General features: G+C 50.3%; 2 protein-coding genes across 3 annotated transcripts; one reads left to right on the top strand and one right to left on the bottom strand.

The window, feature by feature from the left end:
* Positions 1-636: 636 nt before the first annotated feature.
* On the top strand, positions 637-15,689 carry Wnk4 (WNK lysine deficient protein kinase 4). 2 transcript variants are annotated; one of them, XM_071603418.1, is made up of 19 exons: positions 637-1,325; positions 2,717-2,889; positions 3,808-4,028; positions 4,318-4,475; positions 5,043-5,131; positions 5,209-5,425; positions 7,098-7,362; positions 7,602-7,723; positions 7,951-8,009; positions 8,108-8,225; positions 8,484-8,600; positions 12,559-12,696; positions 13,272-13,326; positions 13,423-14,021; positions 14,101-14,161; positions 14,251-14,659; positions 14,746-14,945; positions 15,112-15,209; positions 15,317-15,689. In XM_071603418.1, exons 1-19 carry the CDS (start codon positions 711-713, stop codon positions 15,317-15,319), a joined length of 3,717 nt encoding a protein of 1,238 aa, XP_071459519.1. In that variant the 5' UTR covers positions 637-710; the 3' UTR covers positions 15,320-15,689. The 2 variants fall into 2 exon arrangements, with proteins under 2 accessions (XP_071459519.1, XP_027802894.2); XM_027947093.2 differs by having other exon boundaries at positions 13,420-14,021.
* Positions 15,690-16,382: 693 nt separating this feature from the next.
* Positions 16,383-17,265, bottom strand: Coa3 (cytochrome c oxidase assembly factor 3). Its single transcript, XM_027947165.2, has 2 exons — positions 17,016-17,265; positions 16,383-16,749 (listed from the first exon to the last, which is right to left on the bottom strand). Exons 1-2 carry the CDS (start codon positions 17,227-17,229, stop codon positions 16,643-16,645), a joined length of 321 nt encoding a protein of 106 aa, XP_027802966.1. The 5' UTR covers positions 17,230-17,265; the 3' UTR covers positions 16,383-16,642.
* Between the last annotated feature and the right edge of the window lie 81 nt (positions 17,266-17,346).

The following is a 17,346-nucleotide window of genomic DNA, read 5'->3' as shown; positions in this document are numbered from 1 at the left end:
CACTCTGGCCAGGACCAGGCTGCGGCCAAGGTGGGGTAGAGTGGATGAGTGATCAAGCCCTTGGTTTAGAGGAGGGCCTTGTCCTGGGTGCTCACACCCATCCTTGTGCATACCAGAAGGACAACAGAGTTGGAGAACCATACTTTTCCACTGACCTCTATGTTCGGCCTGGGGCTACTCCAGATGATTAGAACCGAGCAGTGTTTCCTTATCTGGGGTGTGCAGGCGGGTAGTGGCCTCCCCCAACCACCCCCCACACACTAGGGTCCGGCCCGGAGCCTTTCTCTGTTTGCTCCAGTGTCTTCCAAGCCCCGCCCACTCCCCCCCCCCCCCCCCCCCCCGCAAAACAGGTTTGCGCACGCAGTGCGGGAGAACACACTGCCGCCTTACACTCCACCCTTGCCAGGAATTGAGGTAGAAGGCTAGTGCTCGGAGACCGCACGCAGAGGGGGTGCACTGGCAGCTGCTGAGGCTAGGAGGGATACTCCGCGGGTTCAGAGCCGCGGTGCGGTTCACTGCTGGGAGTGGACTGCCTTGGGGGGTAAGGTCGGGGGCGGGCGCTAGGCGGTGCCGGGGGCGGGGCCGCGAGTAGGCAACCCGGGCTTGGGGCCCCTACAGTTCAGCCGGATAGCTGCGCACCCAGCTAGTCAGCCTGTCAGGCAGCCTCCCCTTGGTCGTCGGGCTTGGTCAGCGGCGCCCGGTCCTTCCCCATGCTGGCACCTCGGACCACGGAGAACGCGGTCCCCATGTCCCAGACCGAGGCTGACCTAGCTCTGCTGCCCCCGCCGTCTCTCTCCACTACGGGGCCACCCCGCATCGGGCCCCCTCCTCGCAGAGCACGCCGCTTCTCCGGGAAGGCTGAGCCCCGGCCTCGCTCTTCCCGTGTCACCCGCCGCAGCTCAGTCGACTTGGGTCTGCTGAGCTCTTGGTGCCAGCCAGCGACACCCGTTCCGGAACCTCCTGATCCTCCTGACTTTGCTCCTCCGGGCCCCTCGAGTAGCCCACCACCTTGCTTCAAAGAGCTCCCCGAGGGCACGCGGACCGGGGCAGCCCCTGTGAAGACTGTGGATTCAGTGCATCCCGAGTTTACGGGATCTGCAGGAGGCTCACGGTCTGGGGAGCCGCCGAGAGTCTCAGATGCTGCAGCCAGGGAGCGACAGCGGGAGCAAGAAGAAAAGGAGGACACAGAGACCCAGGCTGTGGCAACATCCCCAGACGGCCGATACCTCAAGTTTGACATTGAGATTGGACGTGGCTCCTTCAAGACTGTGTATCGAGGGCTAGACACTGACACCACGGTGGAGGTGGCCTGGTGTGAGCTGCAGGTGCGGCTGGGTGCCCCCTCTGTGGCACCTCGGGATGGGACCTTTTGGAGGTATTAGGATGGGAGACTGGGCAGACAGCATTAAGGGAAGGATGTATTTTCCCTGCTGAATGCCCAGAAATCCCTGCCCTTGCTGAGATATCTGGCTGACTGGCTGGACTCAGGAGAAATAGGCAGATAGTATATAGTAGCTCCCCAAGGGGCATGGACATTCTCATTTTAAAATCTCTCTGCAAATCCCTGACAGTTGGAAATTAGGATGGGAAATAGGATGGGGGCGCCAGTTCAGATCTGGGAGGGGACACCCTACCAATTTCCTTCCCTGAATACCCACAATCTTTCCCCATCGTTTCTCTGTAAGTCCTGAGACTTTCCGTTGTGACCCTGAGCCTTTTGCTCCCCCTTCTCCTCTGCTGAACAAAAGACTGGGATGCTAGAGATCAGGAGCTGGGTCAGGGTCCTCTCCTCTTCATCTCCAGAAGGATTTAGGGCAGTTTCCACAGAATGTTTCTTTCCCAGGCTGCTTCTGGAGTAGTGGGGAAGGCCTGAGAACAGGAAGCTCCAGCCTTGGCCTGAGTTTTAGTCCTGCTTCTCATCCCTCCGCCTACCTGGGTTCTTTCTTACCAGACCCAAAGGCTCTAAGCTCTTGGACTTCAGGAAGATGTTGGTTGGCAGAACTATCTTCCTATTGCTACTCTTCTGCATATGCATGGGGAGAACCCAGTTGACTCTGGTCAGAAGCTTCAGATTCAGATTGGGGGACAGAGCCTGGGGGAAGGTTCCCTTCACTTTGGCCCTGGCACTGGGCTCACCTCTTGCGCCTGCCAGTGCCGCGCCCCAGGCTCTAGGCCAGGCCAACAGAGGAGGCCAAACCCGGGTACGGGAGGGAGAGGAGAGGGGGGCGGGGCAGCCATGGTGGTGGTGGGGAAGGGCTCCTGGCGCCTGGTCTTGGAGTTTTTCGTTCTCTATACGTCCCTCTGCAACCTCCGCCTTCTGTCTGAATCTAGCAGTTCCCAGTATCTGGGGCCAAACCCTTGACGGCCCCAATTCCCTGCCTGAGGTCCGCCTGCTGCCAGCCCCCGAGGCACCCCTCCCGCCCCACGGCAGGCCCGGGAGGCCACAAAGGCGCTATTGAGCTCAGGGCTCCTGGACCGGGCTGCATAAAGGCGCTTGTGTCCAGCAGGGGGTCCAAGGGGCGGCCCCAGGCCTAGGATGGGTGTGTTCTTGGAGCAAACCTAAGGGACTGACAAGGAGTTTGGGTCTACAGTCCGTTGGGCTAACTATCCCATCATCCCGATCCCATCCATGGACTCCATCACCCTTTCCCCCTGCTCCACTCTAGGTGCCCCATCCTTCTCTGGGCCTAATGGGATCCCATTCGCTATTCCACAGACTCGGAAACTGTCTCGGGCTGAGCGGCAGCGCTTCTCCGAAGAGGTGGAGATGCTCAAGGGGCTGCAGCACCCCAACATCGTCCGTTTTTATGACTCCTGGAAATCGGTGCTGAGGGGCCAGGTTTGCATCGTGCTGGTCACAGAACTCATGACCTCGGGCACACTCAAGACGTGAGCTCTGGCCGGGGTGGGAGGGGAAGGGTGGAACATCTCCTCACTGTCTCCCCACTGCATCCTGAACTTTCCCAGGTTGCACAAATTTTTTACATCCAGGTCCAAAACCAGGCTCACCGTCTCCCATCCAACCTACCTATGTTCCTGCCTGGATGAATAGCAATGTCCACCCAGGACTCCAGTCAAAATCTTAGGTGTCTTCCCAGACATCTCACTCTCTGCTACATCCTCACCTTCATCAGTACAGTCTCCAAGTTCCTCCTCAGTATCTCCACACTGGGCTTTTCCCACCCCATCCTTCCCTGCAGCAGTATCCTAAAGGGCCTCACTTGGCTCTGCCCTCCCTCTGAGCTTTCCTAACTTCCTGCAACCTGGAGGATCTTTCCTAGGTTTCCCATGTCCCTGGGGGTAATGTCCATACTGGCTAACCCATTTCCAAAATCCTTAGGATTCAGCCTCCTCTGCTTTCAGCCAAAGATCCAGACTTCCAGAATTCTCAGGAACTCCTCCCACCCTCCCCTGTCACTTGCTTTGTCCCTTCCTTTGAGGGCAGTGTCCTCTCTGCCTGGAAAGTCTCCATCCCTTACCCTTTTCACACTTGAACTTCCTCTCCTGCAAGATACAAAAGTTTTTCCTCTGTGAAGCTTTCCCCCATGCTTGGGACAGTTAGTCAGTCCTTCCCACAAACACTTTGGCTGTGGCCCTATCTATTTATCATCAGACCCATTTTGTAATCTCATGGCTATCTACCACACCCAACTTAGTTTCTCCCAGGGACCTAGTGTGGAGCTAAGCTAGAAAAAGGCTGGTAGAAGGTGCAGAGGCAAGGGTGGGATGAAGGCGAACTTCTCAGTGGGAGCCCTTCCCCTGCTTACTTTTCCTGCACCACGGCCCTGGTTATGCACCCTTTCCCAGGTACCTGAGAAGGTTCCGCGAAATGAAACCAAGAGTCCTTCAGCGCTGGAGCCGCCAAATTCTCCGGGGGCTTCATTTTCTACACTCCCGGGTCCCCCCTATACTGCACCGCGATCTCAAGTGTGACAACGTCTTCATCACAGGCCCTACAGGCTCTGTCAAAATTGGGGACCTGGGCCTGGCCACGCTCAAGCGCGCCTCCTTCGCCAAAAGCGTCATTGGTGCGTCCTTCCAGGCGGGTCCTTGCCATTAATATCTCCCCCACGTCAGAAGAGAAATGGGATCCTCCCTTCCCTAGCAGAGCTTTAGAGATACACGAATTAGGAGCCCACTGGGGAATTGGGGAGACCTATGGCATCCCTCCCACACACATTATAGGCAAGGGTTGGTCACTTGCATTTCAGAACTCCTGGGTTTGCCCCTGCACTTCCTAGCCCATGATATGCCCATGTGGAGGGATGAGGTCAGAAGGAAGATTTGGCAGCCTGATCCTTGTTGTGGATCCTGCAGGGACCCCGGAATTCATGGCCCCCGAGATGTACGAGGAAAAGTACGATGAGGCAGTGGATGTGTACGCGTTTGGCATGTGCATGCTGGAGATGGCTACCTCAGAGTATCCCTATTCAGAGTGCCAAAATGCTGCGCAAATCTACCGCAAGGTCACTTCGGTGAGAGGGGTGCGGCTAGGGGAGAAGGGATTCCAGATTCCCCTCTCATTTTCCTGCCCCAGCTAGCCCGTGGTCAATGCCCTTTCCCTTCCCAAAGAAAAAGATACCTTAGTGAACACTTAAGGATATTGAATGTACAATGCCTCCCCCAATCCCCGCAAGCTAATAATATTAATAATATATCTAGAAATTTACAAAGGATTTCATATCCATTCTCTCATCCAGTCTTTCTAGCTACTCCGCAAGTTGAGGGAGGCAAATGTTCTATCCTGCATGTTACAAATAAAACAGTCAGTCTTGTTCAAGGTCACACTGTTAATAATGGAGGAACTTTTATTTTTTTTTCCTGGTGCTGGGGATTGAACCCAGGGTCCAGTGCTTGATTTGCTGAGCTACACCCCCAGCCCTAAGGACTAGGATTGGAATTAAAATCTTTAAGTAGTAGTTGCCAAGCTTTGGTGAATGCCTGCACTGCTGCCTGCACTGGAGCGGGGTGTGTGTTGGGGGGTGTCTAGCAGAGAGCTGAGGTGTGAAGGACCAGAGACGTCAAGCAACCCCTTCTCCTAGGGTACAAAACCAAACAGCTTCTACAAAGTGAAGATGCCCGAGGTGAAGGAGATCATTGAAGGCTGCATTCGTACTGATAAGAATGAGAGGTGGGGTACCGGGCACAGCTGGGTGGGAAAGAGGTGCAAACACTGTCCGGCTCGGCTCACCGCCGAACCACTCACAGGTTCACCATCCAGGATCTCCTGGCCCACGCCTTCTTCCGTGAGGAGCGCGGTGTGCACGTGGAGCTGGCGGAGGAGGACGACGGCGAGAAACCCGGGCTCAAGCTCTGGTTGCGTATGGAGGGCGCGCGACGCGGGGGGCGCCCGCGGGACAACCAGGCCATTGAGTTCCTTTTCCAGTTGGGCCGGGACGCGGCAGAGGAGGTGGCACAGGAGATGGTGAGCGGAGGTCAGACTGTGCTGTGGCTGAGCGTGTAAAGGGCGGGTTGGCATTGACCAGAGGGACCCTGAAGCGGAAGGAGGTGGTCTCTCCCCACTTTTGTGGCATCTCCTACAGGTGTCTCCCTGCCTCTCCTGTCCTAATGAACTTGCAAACACATTCAGTGTTTCTTTCCAGAAAAAGCCTGGATCCTCTAATTCCCCTGCTTTAGCTCCTGCAGATGTGTTTATCTTGGAATGCCCTTTACCTGTTTTTCCTTTCCACCCTTCCCCTCCCCCATGCTTTTCTTCTTCTTCTTCTTCTTTTCCACCCTCCTTCTTTCTCTATACGCAGAACCCTCGGTTTCACTAAGGCTTCCCCTCTAGAATCAAAATTAAAAGCTTCTTTCCATGGCAGCGCATCCTTGAGTAGCCCTCAAGCCGTGGGTCTAGTTGTATGGATACATTCTGGTCTTTCTCCTCCATTAGATTATCAACTCCTTGAGGACAGAGACTGTTTCCCCCCGCCCCCATCCATGACAGTGTTTGGCATGTGGTAGCCTACATTCCTATATGGTTTAAAGAACTTTAAAATGCATTTGATCATTGCTACCAATCCTGCAGGAAGAGTAATTTTATCCTAACTTATTGATGAGGAAACGGAAGTTTAAAGAGGTTGAATATCTTGTCCAAGAGGCCAAGTAAGTGGCAAATCTGGATTTAAACTCAAGTAGTTTAAATTTGCAGTCAGATCACCTGTATTTACCACCTCTACTCACCCAACAAATTTCACAGTTGATATTAATGAGGAGGAAAGAAGAGGGATGAATAGATGCTGGTGGAAGAGGGTGTGTGTGAATAAATGGAGGTTGAAGATGCCAGGGCAGAAACATGGGAGAGATTTAGGAAGGCCTGAGTAGGGGAAAGGGAGAGAGGATGGGATATTCAATAGAGAAATGGCAGTTGCTAAGGTGAGGATCATTGAAGGTGGGTGAAGAACCTGAGACAGTTGGAATGTGGCATAACAGCAGCTCTTCACAGCACAGCCCAATATGATCTGACATCAAACCCTACTTGAGTATGTACAAGGGATTCTTGACTTTGGCATTACTGACATTTTTCTGTTGTTCTGTGCATTGTAGGATGTTGAAAGAATCCCTGGCTTCTACTTACTAAGTGCAGTAGCATCTACACTGTAGTTGTGATGATTAAAAATGTTTTGCAGCTGGGCATTGTGGCACATGCCTATAATCCCAATGATTGGATAGGTTAAGGCTAGGAGATCATAAGTTTGAGGCCAGCCTCAGCAATTTAGCAAGACCCGATCTCAAAATGAAAAGTAAAAAGGGCTGGGGGTGTGGCTCAGTGGCAAAGTGCTCCTGGGTTCAATCCTCAGTACAAAAAAAAAAAAAAAAAAAAAAGACTCTAGATTTTGTCAAGCTCTCTCCCTATTAAGAGCCACTGACTTACATGAACTGGTCACTGACTGAATTTTTTTTTCTCTAAAATGGGCTGATAAGACCTATCTCACAATGTTATTGGAAGGACTTAATGATGACAATGTTAAGGAGTTGCCAATTAATGGACATAGTGACTAATCAATAAATGGTTCTCTTCCTCCCTTATCCTCAAGATGTCCCACTGGATCTTTGAGGGGGATCCCACACTGTCTTCCTCATTCTTCCAATTCCAGGTAGCCCTGGGGTTGGTTTGCGAAGCTGATTACCAGCCAGTGGCCCGTGCGGTACGTGAACGGGTTGCTGCCATCCAGCGAAAGCGTGAGAAGCTTCGAAAAGCTAGGGAGTTGGAAGCCCTCCCACCAGAGCCAGGACCTCTGCCAGCAACTGTTCCCATGGCTCCTGGTCCCTCAGTTACCTTCCCCCTAGAACCTGAGGAGCCAGAGGCAGACCAGCACCAGTCTTTCCTCTTCCGCCATGCCAGCTACTCATCTACCACTTGTAAGTCATGTCTGATGGTGGACCTAGGTCAACTCTGGCTCTCTGCACCCCACCTACAAGTCCAACCCAGAAGCACTGTCACTCATCCTGCCTTCCACCCCAGCCATGAAGCTCCCTCTGGGAAAGAACTCTCCACAGCTCCCTTTTTGCACTAGACCCCTGTGCTCAGACAGGGCCTCTTCTCTGCCACTACTTCCCTTTATTTTTTTGATTCCCTCCCTCCCTCCCTCCCTCACTAGCGGATTGTGAGACTGATGGCTACCTCAGCTCCTCTGGCTTCCTGGATGCCTCAGACCCTGCCCTTCAGCCCCCTGGGGGGGTGCCATCCAGCCCCGATGAGTCCCATCTCTGCCTACCCTCGGTGAGAAGGGATTACATGGGGGCTCCCAGCCATTCCAAGTCAATGATCTATCTCTTTCCTTGAAAGCCCAACCCCCTAACCTGTCCCCATGTCCTGGAAATTCACTACTTTTGTCCTTACCTTCCCCAATTCCCTATCCCTACTATCCTCCCAACATCCTTGCTGTGGTCTCTCTGGATCTCAATAGTTATCTTCCCCTGACTTCATGAACCCTTATCCTATTTCAGGCTTTTGCCTTGTCCATTCCACGTTCTGGCCCTGGCAGTGAGTTTTCTCCTGGGGACAGGTATGTTTTGGAATGAGTTGGGGTGCCAGGATGAGATATTTGGAACTCTGGGGTCCCGTTGTCTACACAGACTCTTCCATCTCCCTTCCCTTTTCTAGCTATGCCTCAGATGCAGCATCAGGCCTCAGCGACATAGGAGAAGGGATGGGACAGATGAGGAGACCTCCAGGGAAGAATCTCCGGCGTAGACCCCGATCCCGGCTAAGGGTCACTAGTGTAAGAAAGAACATGGAGAATGACCTACAGGGCTAGGAGGGCACTTTCAGTGGATGGGGAAGGTCAGCCAAGAAAGCAGAATAATGTAAAGGACTAGCCATGAAGCAACTAGTCTAGTTTCTAATACTAGACTTTGGGGGTAGAGTCTACTTCTCTCCAAGTCCAGTCTGGCACTGTCATTTGGCTGGAGTAGAGTAGGAACACATGATGAAGACAGAGGCACTGACCACATCCCCTCTCCTGACTTTGACTCTGAAGGTCTCAGACCAGAATGACAGAGTGGTCGAGTGCCAGCTACAGACTCACAACAGCAAGATGGTGACTTTCCGATTTGATCTGGATGGGGACAGCCCAGAAGAAATTGCAGCTGCCATGGTGAGGGGGGTGAGAGAGATAAGGACAGAGTGTATGCATCTGGGAAAAAAAGAGTCTCCCTCCTGATGTGTATTGGTGCTGAAACGCCTGATCCCACAGCAAGGGGGATGAATATAAAACCCTGCTTAGCATTGAGCACAGTGACTCTGAAGACATCTCAGCATTTGTTTTGGGGAAGATTTCTGTTTATCTGGTCAGGATTGGCTCCTCAGCTGGAGCTATTTGGGACTGGGTGTACACAAGTGCTGCATGTGAACTGCATGCTAGACGTGATACTGTGGCTGTAAGAAAAGCATGGGTGGGCAGCAGTGGAACAAGTGGGGCTTACCCAAGGTCTTGAAAGATAAATAAGAAAGGAAAGGAGGGTATGCCTAGCTGGAGGTGCAGCATAAGCAAAGGCATTCCAAGTAGGGAGTCACTTGGAGTATGGGGCTATGAGGACATCATGAGGCAACTACTGTCACTGGAAGTAAATGCTATAAGAAAATTGTGGGATGTAGAGGTGGGTTTGGAGTGGGCACAGATTATAGATGGTCATAAGAGTTAGGCAGGGTGTAATACAGTAAGAGAAGGTTTTGAAGAATGAAGACCATTCTGCCATAGGATATGGGAGGGGACTACAGGTAGAGAATCCAGCTAGAAGGTAAACACAAGAAGCCAGATGTGGCTGGGTGTGGTGGCACATGCCTAAATCCCAGTGACTCAGGAGGCTGAGGCAAGAGGATTGCAAATTTCAGGTCAGCCTCAGCAATTTAGTGAGTCCTTGTCTCAAAAAATAAAAAGGGTCGGGGTCATGGCTCAGCAATAGAAAGCTCCTGGGTTCAACCCCCAGTGCAAAAGAAAAGAAAAGCTAGATGTGGATGAAGGAGAAGATGGATTATAGAGATAGGAAAAGAAGGGGTAAATCTGAGGGTTGTTTCAGGAAATTAGTAACCTGTTGATATAGTACAGTGAAGGTAATAGATGCCCAATAAATATTTGCTGAGTTGATATGATAGAGAGTTAGGGAGGGGTGATGTCAAGGACGACTTGTAGCTTGGCAGAACTAAGAGGAGCAGGCCACCCAGAGAGAGAGAGAGAGAGAGAGAGAGAGAGAGAGAGAGAGAGAGAGTTAAAAGCAGGCTTTTAAGGGGCTATGTTGAGCTTGAGTGACAGCCAAGACAAGATCCTCCATAGCAACAGAATATGGGTTGGACTGGCCCTGGCAGTGAATTTTCTCCTGGCGACAGGTATGCTTTGGAATGAGAGGTGGGTTTAGAAGTCATCAGTACAGAGTTGAGATTGAAGAGAGATGGGCCTGCAAAGTCAGAGACATATAGGACTTGAGTGCATCTCAGTGGATACCACCTGTTCTAGAAGGGTGAAACTAAGTTATTAAAGGGCGTAGAGATGGAGCCAAAGAGGTAGGAAGATGTTAGTAAAAACTGAGTGAGGAGAGTTTCTAGTGATGTAGGGTGAAGGCTGAGGCAAGACCACACTAGCTTTTTTTAGGAGAAGGTCTTTGTGGGAGACTATTTTCAATAGAATAGAGTAGGTAGACACAAGCTTCTGGGATGTTGCAGTGAAGGCATTAAGAGAAATGTCAGGCTTCAGAAACTATAAATCATCTTCATCATGTCATTCACCTGTGTCTAGGACAAAGAAAAATGTCACCCTGTACACAAGTCTGTCTTCTTCCATCAGGCCACTTAACCCTTCTAGAGTCTTCCCTCCAGCCACTACTGATTTCTTTTTCTTTTTCTGTACTACCAGGGTAAATCCAGGGACTCTGTACCACTGAGCTATACCCCCAGCCCTTTTTTGAAATTTTGAGACAGGGTCTTGCTAAGTTGCCCAGGCTGGCCTCAAACTTGCATTCTTTTTGCCTCAGTCTTTTGAGTAACTGGGATTACAGGCATGTACCACTATGCACAGCAAACCACACTGGTTTTTGAGTGGTCCTCTAAAGAAGCTGGGTGCCTTCTTGCCTCTGCTCCATCTGCTCAGGTATCTGTCACTGTTACAGCCTTCTCTACTAGGCTCTCATGCCCACTCAGACCATATACAACTAAAGTGACCTTGCCCCTGAACTCAAGGTCAATCCCCCTCTATTTTCTTCTTACCAATTCTCCTGAGACTTGGATCTGATCTTGTTGCTTTTCACCCCAAAATCTTTAGTGGCTGCTTTGGTTGTAGAGTAAGGTCCAAATGACAAAGCATGGCCTTTAACATCTACAGCTTGCTCAGCTATGCTTGAGTCCTCACTATTTGAAGAATGTGCCTTGCTTATGCCTCAAAGCTGTTTTACTGTTCTCTCTGCCTAAACTGCGGAACAGATGAAAGGGTGGGCTTTTCCCCCTGTTCCCTCCAAGCTCCCACCCTGGGCACTGGGGATTGAACCCAGGGTATTCTACCACTGAGCTACACCCTAGTCTTTTTATTTTTTATTTTGAGACAAGGACTCACCAAGTTGCCTAGACTAGCCTCAAATTTGCAATTTTTCTGCCTCAGCCTCCTGAGTTGCTGGTATTACAGGTGTGTGCCTCCATGCCTGGCAAAGGGTGGGCTTTTGTGTAAATACTTCAGAGTAAATTTCAGCTCTGTTGAAATTTGGTGAACTTGGGCAAGTTTTTTTTTTTTTTTTCTCTTTCTCTCCCTCTCCCTCTCTCTCTCTCTAACCTAGGACCTCGTGCATGCTAGGCAAGTGCTCTACCACTGAGTTAACATCACCAGTCCCTTGGGCAAGTTTCTTTACCTCTCTGAATCTCATTTGCTTATCAGGTTGTAATATTCATTTTGCAAAGATGTTCTGATATGATATGGTATAATGCACGAGAAGTGGCCACTTATGGTAGGTGCTCAAAAAATGGTTGCTTTTCTTACTCCAACAAAGTAAGGTTCAGCTCCAAAGACTTACTCCGTAAAGTTGTCCCAGGTTCTCCCATTCCCAGGGTTGTGTGACCTGTCCCCTCATGGGAATAACATTTGGAGGAGGGTGATAAATAACAGACTTTTGGCATTTTTTAAAAAAAATATTTTTTTAGTTGTCAGTGGACTTTATTTATTTATATGTGGTGCTGAGAATTGAACCCAATGCCTCACACATGTTAGACAAGGGCTCTACCACTGAGCCCCAGCCCCAGCCCTAGCATCTTTTTATTGTGGTAAAAAAATACAACATAAAATTTACAATTTTAACCATTTTTAAGTGTACAGTGCAGTAATGTTTGGTATGTTCACTTTGTTGTGGAACATCCATGAAACAGCTCTCCTTAGCCGCAGGGTAGTATTTCTATCTGTCCTTATCTAAGAAAGGCTCATAAGCAGCTTACCTATGAGCACCTTACCAATGAGGCTAACTTGCAGTAGCCTTTGTGTTTGTTTGTCCCCTCCACTAGATTTTGGGCTCACGATTAGGACCTTGCTTCATGTTTCCATGTATTACATGGTACCTAGTACAATGCATGTCATGTAGTAGGTACTAAATATGTGTGGAGTTGAATGTGATATTTACCGTCTATTGCCTTATTTCCTATTTCACTTTGTCATGTGTGTGTATGTAAGCCTGTGTGGTATAGTTTATAAATCCTAAGCGGGCAGGAGTTATGTCCAAAAGCATGCCAGGCAACAGAAGAAAGAACTCAGATTCTAGTTAGTAGACCTGGGTTCAAATCCTATGACAGCCTGAATTCAACCTGTTTGAGCACTGGTTATCTTTACTCTAAACTGAGGAAGTTAATACAGACCTCAGAAAGTTATTGGTGTTAAATGTGATAATATATGTAAGGCATCTTGTATATACAGTACATGCATCCTTTGAGTGTTAGTCTGTCACATAATAGATATTGGTAAATACTTGTTTTAGGTTGGTGGTTGGCAGAAATGGCACTGCGAATGGTTGGTTTTTAAAGAGCAAGAGCAAGGGCCAGGGATGAGTGAGATAACTGAGTATCCTTCCTATCCTATTAACCCTTGTTAGGTGTATAATGAGTTCATTTTGCCTTCGGAGAGAGATGGATTCCTGAGCCGGATTCGGGAGATTATCCAGCGAGTAGAGACCCTGTTGAAGAGAGATAATGGCCCCTCTGAGTCTGCTGAAGATGCACTAAGCCCCCAGGTCAGGCCCTTCTAGACATCTCCAGGAAGAATGGATTTTCTGCCAGAGCTCACTACTCTTTCCTCCACAGTCCCCTTGGATTAACTTCTCTTTACCTCTGGGACCTTGAAACAGTGGCTCTTACCCCATTTGAGAATATGATGAAAGCCATGGACTCGTTAAAAAAAAAAAAAAAAAAGTGTTGAATGCATACTTTTCTTTTAGCTCATTATTTTGAAATAATTTCAGACTTTCAAAGTTGCAAGAATTACTCAGAGAATTTGCAATTTGCCAATTTTTTGTTTCATGACATCAGCATTATCATTCTTTCTTCCTCTCTCCCCTCCCTGTTTGTATGTATGTGTACGTACATATAAATATACATAATTTTCTTATGAGCCACTTGAAAGTAAGTTACAGACCTCATGCCCCTTTACCCCTAAATATTTCAGCACATACTTTTGAATCCCTTGAAACTCATGTCTGGACTCTAGAGGCTCATGGATCCTTGCTTAAAAATCCCAGTCTGAAACCTTCCATCTAAGACTCAGCTTTCCCCACTGTGACTGTGCCACCACATCTTTTTTTCCCCTTAGGAGGAGCCACCACCACTGCCTGCCCTCTCAGGCCCCTTCCCAGACCCATCCATTGGTATGTACTGAGTATCCCACTCTTAGGGTTGCTTCTGGGAAGGACATAGGGCATGGGGGACTAGAATCTCAACACTTACTTCTCCCCACCCAGCAGAGCCCCAGTGCAGCACCTTCCCAGAACAGAGAAGCTGGGCAACCTTCTCCACTTCTCCTGGAACACCCTTTTCTCCTGGAACACCCTTGTCTCCTGGAAACCCATTTTCCCCTGGAACCCCCATCCTTCCAAGTCCCATTTTTCCCATCATTTCTCCCCTGTGTCATCCTAGCCCTTTCCCACTCTCCCAGGTCTCCTCAAATCCCACTCTACACTCCCCCAGCTCTCCACTTCCATTCTCCTCCAGTGCATCCCAGTTTCCAATTCCATCCTCTCCATTTCCTCTGAGTTCTCTCCCTACCAGTTCTCCACCCCCATTCTCTCCTAGTTGTTCCCAGCTCACTCTTAATCCTCCTTCTTTTCCTCTCTGCCCCTCCCCTTCTCCCCTCCCCTCCACTACAGCAGCCCCTCTCCTCTCTCTGGCTAGTGCCTTCTCTCTGGCTGTGATGACTGTGGCCCAGTCCCTGCTGTCCCCCTCCCCGGGGCTCCTTTCCCAGTCTCCTCCAGCCCCTCCTGATCCACTGCCTAGCCTGTCCACTGCCCTTGTTCCTTGTGACCAGGAGAGCCTTTCACCTCAAGCAGCCGAGATGGAGAGTGAGGTAAGTAGGAAATCAAGAGGGATGATTAGGGGGTCTCCATTCTGGATCATTTCCCTCCTCATGAACCCACACTTTGTAGGCCTCCCCAAATCCTGCTTGGCCACTCCTGGGTGAAGCCAGACTGGCACCCATCTCTGAAGGTGAGGCCTCTGCCTGCCCATTATTCCCAATCTGCTTTATATCCTACCAGATTTCTCTCTCTCTTCATTCTCTCCTTGTCTTCCTGCAGAGGGAAAGCCACAGCTTGTTGGGCGTTTCCATGTGACTTCATCTAAGGAACCAACGGAACCTCTTTCCTTGCAACCAACATCCCCAACTCTCTCCAGTTCTGTAAAGCTTCCAACTCCTCAGCTGACCTCAGAGAGTTCAGACACAGAGGATGGTGCTGGAAGTGGGCCAGAGACCAGGGAGGCTCTGGCTGAGAGTGACAGGGCAACTGAGGGTCTGGGGGATGGAGTTGAGGAGGAAGGGGATGATGGGAAGGAACCCCGAGTTGGGGGCAGCCCCCAACCCCTGATCCATCCCAGCCCAGTGTGGATGAACTACTCCTACAGCAGCCTGTGTCTAAGCAGTGAGGAGTCAGAAAGCAGTGGGGAAGATGAGGAATTCTGGGCTGAGCTGCAGAATCTTCGGCAGAAGTGAGTCTGGGGAGGATGGTGGAGCAACAGGTGAACTTGGAGGAACAACATGGGAGAGCTCTCTCATGCCCTTGGTACATCCTCAGGCACTTGTCAGAGGTGGAAACATTACAGACACTACAGAAAAAGGAAATTGAGGACTTGTACAGCCGACTTGGGAAGCAGCCCCCACCTGGTATTGTGGCCCCCGCAGCTATGCTGTCCAGTCGCCAGCGTCGCCTTTCCAAGGGCAGTTTCCCTACCTCGCGCCGCAACAGTCTGCAGCGCTCAGAGCCCCCAGGCCCCGGTGAGACTGCAGCTGCACAGTTTCCATCTTTCCCAAGACCCCTTCCTTATCAATTCAGTTTTCTTGTAGGCCCTGGGGTCTGCCTCTTGATTTGAGGGGACTAGCTTCCCTCTTCTCACTGGCCCTTCCCTCACTTAGTGCTCTGTCTCCTCCATCCTGCTCCCAGGCATCATGCGAAGGAACTCCCTAAGTGGCAGCAGCACCGGCTCCCAGGAGCAGCGGGCAAGCAAAGGGGTGACATTCGCCGGGGAAGTTAGCAGGATGGTGAGGGTGGGCCCAAGGGAGGGAGAGCCCAGGGAATGGTAATTGGCAGCACTTTTGCCTTCTTCTCACCTTCAAGTTTTCTTCAGTGCTTTTTTTTTTCCTTCCAGTGAATTCAGAACAGAAGCCATTTGTCTCCCCCCACACCATGGCCCAACATGGTGCTTGTGCTCTCTGAACCTGATGCTTTTGTGACCAACTCAACTCGGCAAGAAAGACTCCAGTACTGAGGGGCAAACAGCCAGGGTGGCACGGAGAATGCAGTTGTTTTTTATGAGTCAAACATGGCAACTGTTTGCTTTGTGGAGGTGTCAGTTCTACAGCTACCGTCTTCATTTCCAACCCCTCCCCAGCCAAAGGCCAACCACTAAGCAATCCCACACAAGCTCGGATGCTTCTAGAGGGCTCACTCCCAGATGGAAGAGTGTAGGCGGTGTGCTCATATCAGAATTAGTGGCAGCCAATAAAAAATGCTGGAAATAAGGACCGAATCTTTGTTATGTTTTAGAACTGGGGGCAAAGTCTTGTGCACTGAGTCAGGGGAGGATTTAAAGGGACTCTCTTTCACAATAGGAGGCAGGGTGGAAGCTGCCGAGCAGGCTTCCTGCCACAGAGGTCATGAGGAAATTGCAAGGTCAGTGATCCACTAGACTAAGCTAACATCCCCTTCAGATCCCACCCTAAGCCTGTAAAGGCCAGTACCAGTGAAAGTTAAAAGACAAGGCTTGTTTTTTTTTTTTTGTCTCACATCCTTCATCCATTTACCTAAGGATAAGAAAAGGCAGTAAAGTTTGAGTTTGAGTAAGTTTGTTCTTGAGGGTAGAGGGCAGAAGAGTGACCTTCCTTCCTCTAAGACCTGGTTCAGTCTCAAACAGCCCAATGATCTCTCCCTTAAATCAGGCGGAAAGATCTCACAGAAAAAGTGATTCTAGTTAAACATTTACAGCTCCCTGAGGCAATGCCACTGTGGTAACTGCTGCCCATGGAGCTTTCCAGCATTAAGTACCATGCATCTCTCAGCCCCCCACCCCAGCATAGCTCCAGGAGAAATGACTCAGTTTATTATTCTTAACTTGACCTTACCTTTTCCACTTTAGGTTCTAACACTGCACAGAAGTGCCACCCCCACCCCAAACGATTGGGCCTCTGGAAAGTGAAGGAGGCTAAACCACAAAGAAAGTTTGAGAAAAGCCAATGTTGCATATGCTCAAGCAAGGAAAAAAACAAAAAGGAGTTACTGTACACAGTGCATAGGAAACAGACAAGATTCCATTGAGAGTGGCCAAATGCATAGTCTCTTGGGTTCAATCATGATCCAAAGTCAGTAAGTAGGCCAGTGAGGCTGTGAGCAGGCAATTTCTACAGGATCATGGGGTATCATCCATCTTGTGAAGGGGCTCCACCAGATTGAAGATAGATAATGCCCGTCCGTCCATTCAGGGTCCTGATGCCCTCGCAAGAGCTCGGGCTCTGGCAGCTTTAGCCTCGTCTTCCAGCTCATCAAGGAAACGCTCCTGGGACACTGAGTAGAAGGTGTATCCATCTAGAGAGGTGGGTTCAGGAAGTTACTTGGAATATAGATTTTCCCTTCTCCTATCACCCTTTATTCTCCCAAATCAGTGATTCCAGAATCTCACACTGCTCTTTTTGAACCCTGACCTCAACAACTCCCTCATCATTCCCAAATCACATTAAAAGAGAACCTTAAAAATAGAACAGCTGGTATTAACCCTATTTCACCCAAACATTAAATGCTTGGTTCAGTCCTCCCACACGCTTCTGTTCCCCTGCCCTTATCAGGAAGGATACAAATAGCTAACACCACGGCCCCGATGCCCAGGCCGGTCACGATGTTCCGGGTCCGCCGCTGTGGCAGCGTTTTCTGCCACTGGGCAAGCTGCACCTGCTGCATGAACTGCAGTTGCGCGGGAGTCAGTTTTTCCCGGGTCGGGTCGATGCGCTGAGCAAAAGGAGCCTTTCCGTTCTTGGCATCGACAGGGTCACCAGCACCCGGCGCCGCCATGTTGCCGCTCCGCCCTTCGCAGTGCCGGGATGCGGGGCTCGCTGGGAAAGTAGTCCTTGCCCACCGCCAGGAACGCTGGGAGTTGTAGTCCTTATTCACTTTCCCGGGGAGAGCCGA

This window comes from Marmota flaviventris, chromosome 17, assembly GCF_047511675.1.
Source record: "Marmota flaviventris isolate mMarFla1 chromosome 17, mMarFla1.hap1, whole genome shotgun sequence".
Classification (NCBI taxonomy): Eukaryota; Metazoa; Chordata; class Mammalia; order Rodentia; family Sciuridae; genus Marmota; species Marmota flaviventris.
Note: the sequence above shows the minus strand (reverse complement) of the source record. Positions and strands in the feature narration are given on the sequence as shown.

Excerpts from the sequence above, each read along its gene's own strand:
- Coa3 (XM_027947165.2), bottom strand. The coding sequence starts at position 17,229 with ATGGCGGCGCCGGGTGCTGGTGACCCTGTCGATGCCAAGAACGGAAAG. Across the intron at positions 16,750-17,015 it reads GGCCGTGGTGTTAGCTATTT|ATGGATACACCTTCTACTCA; the intron begins GTATCCTTCCTG and ends CCACCTCTCTAG.
- Wnk4 (XM_027947093.2), top strand. The coding sequence starts at position 711 with ATGCTGGCACCTCGGACCACGGAGAACGCGGTCCCCATGTCCCAGACC. Across the intron at positions 1,326-2,716 it reads TGGCCTGGTGTGAGCTGCAG|ACTCGGAAACTGTCTCGGGC; the intron begins GTGCGGCTGGGT and ends GCTATTCCACAG. Across the intron at positions 14,162-14,250 it reads ACTGGCACCCATCTCTGAAG|AGGGAAAGCCACAGCTTGTT; the intron begins GTGAGGCCTCTG and ends GTCTTCCTGCAG.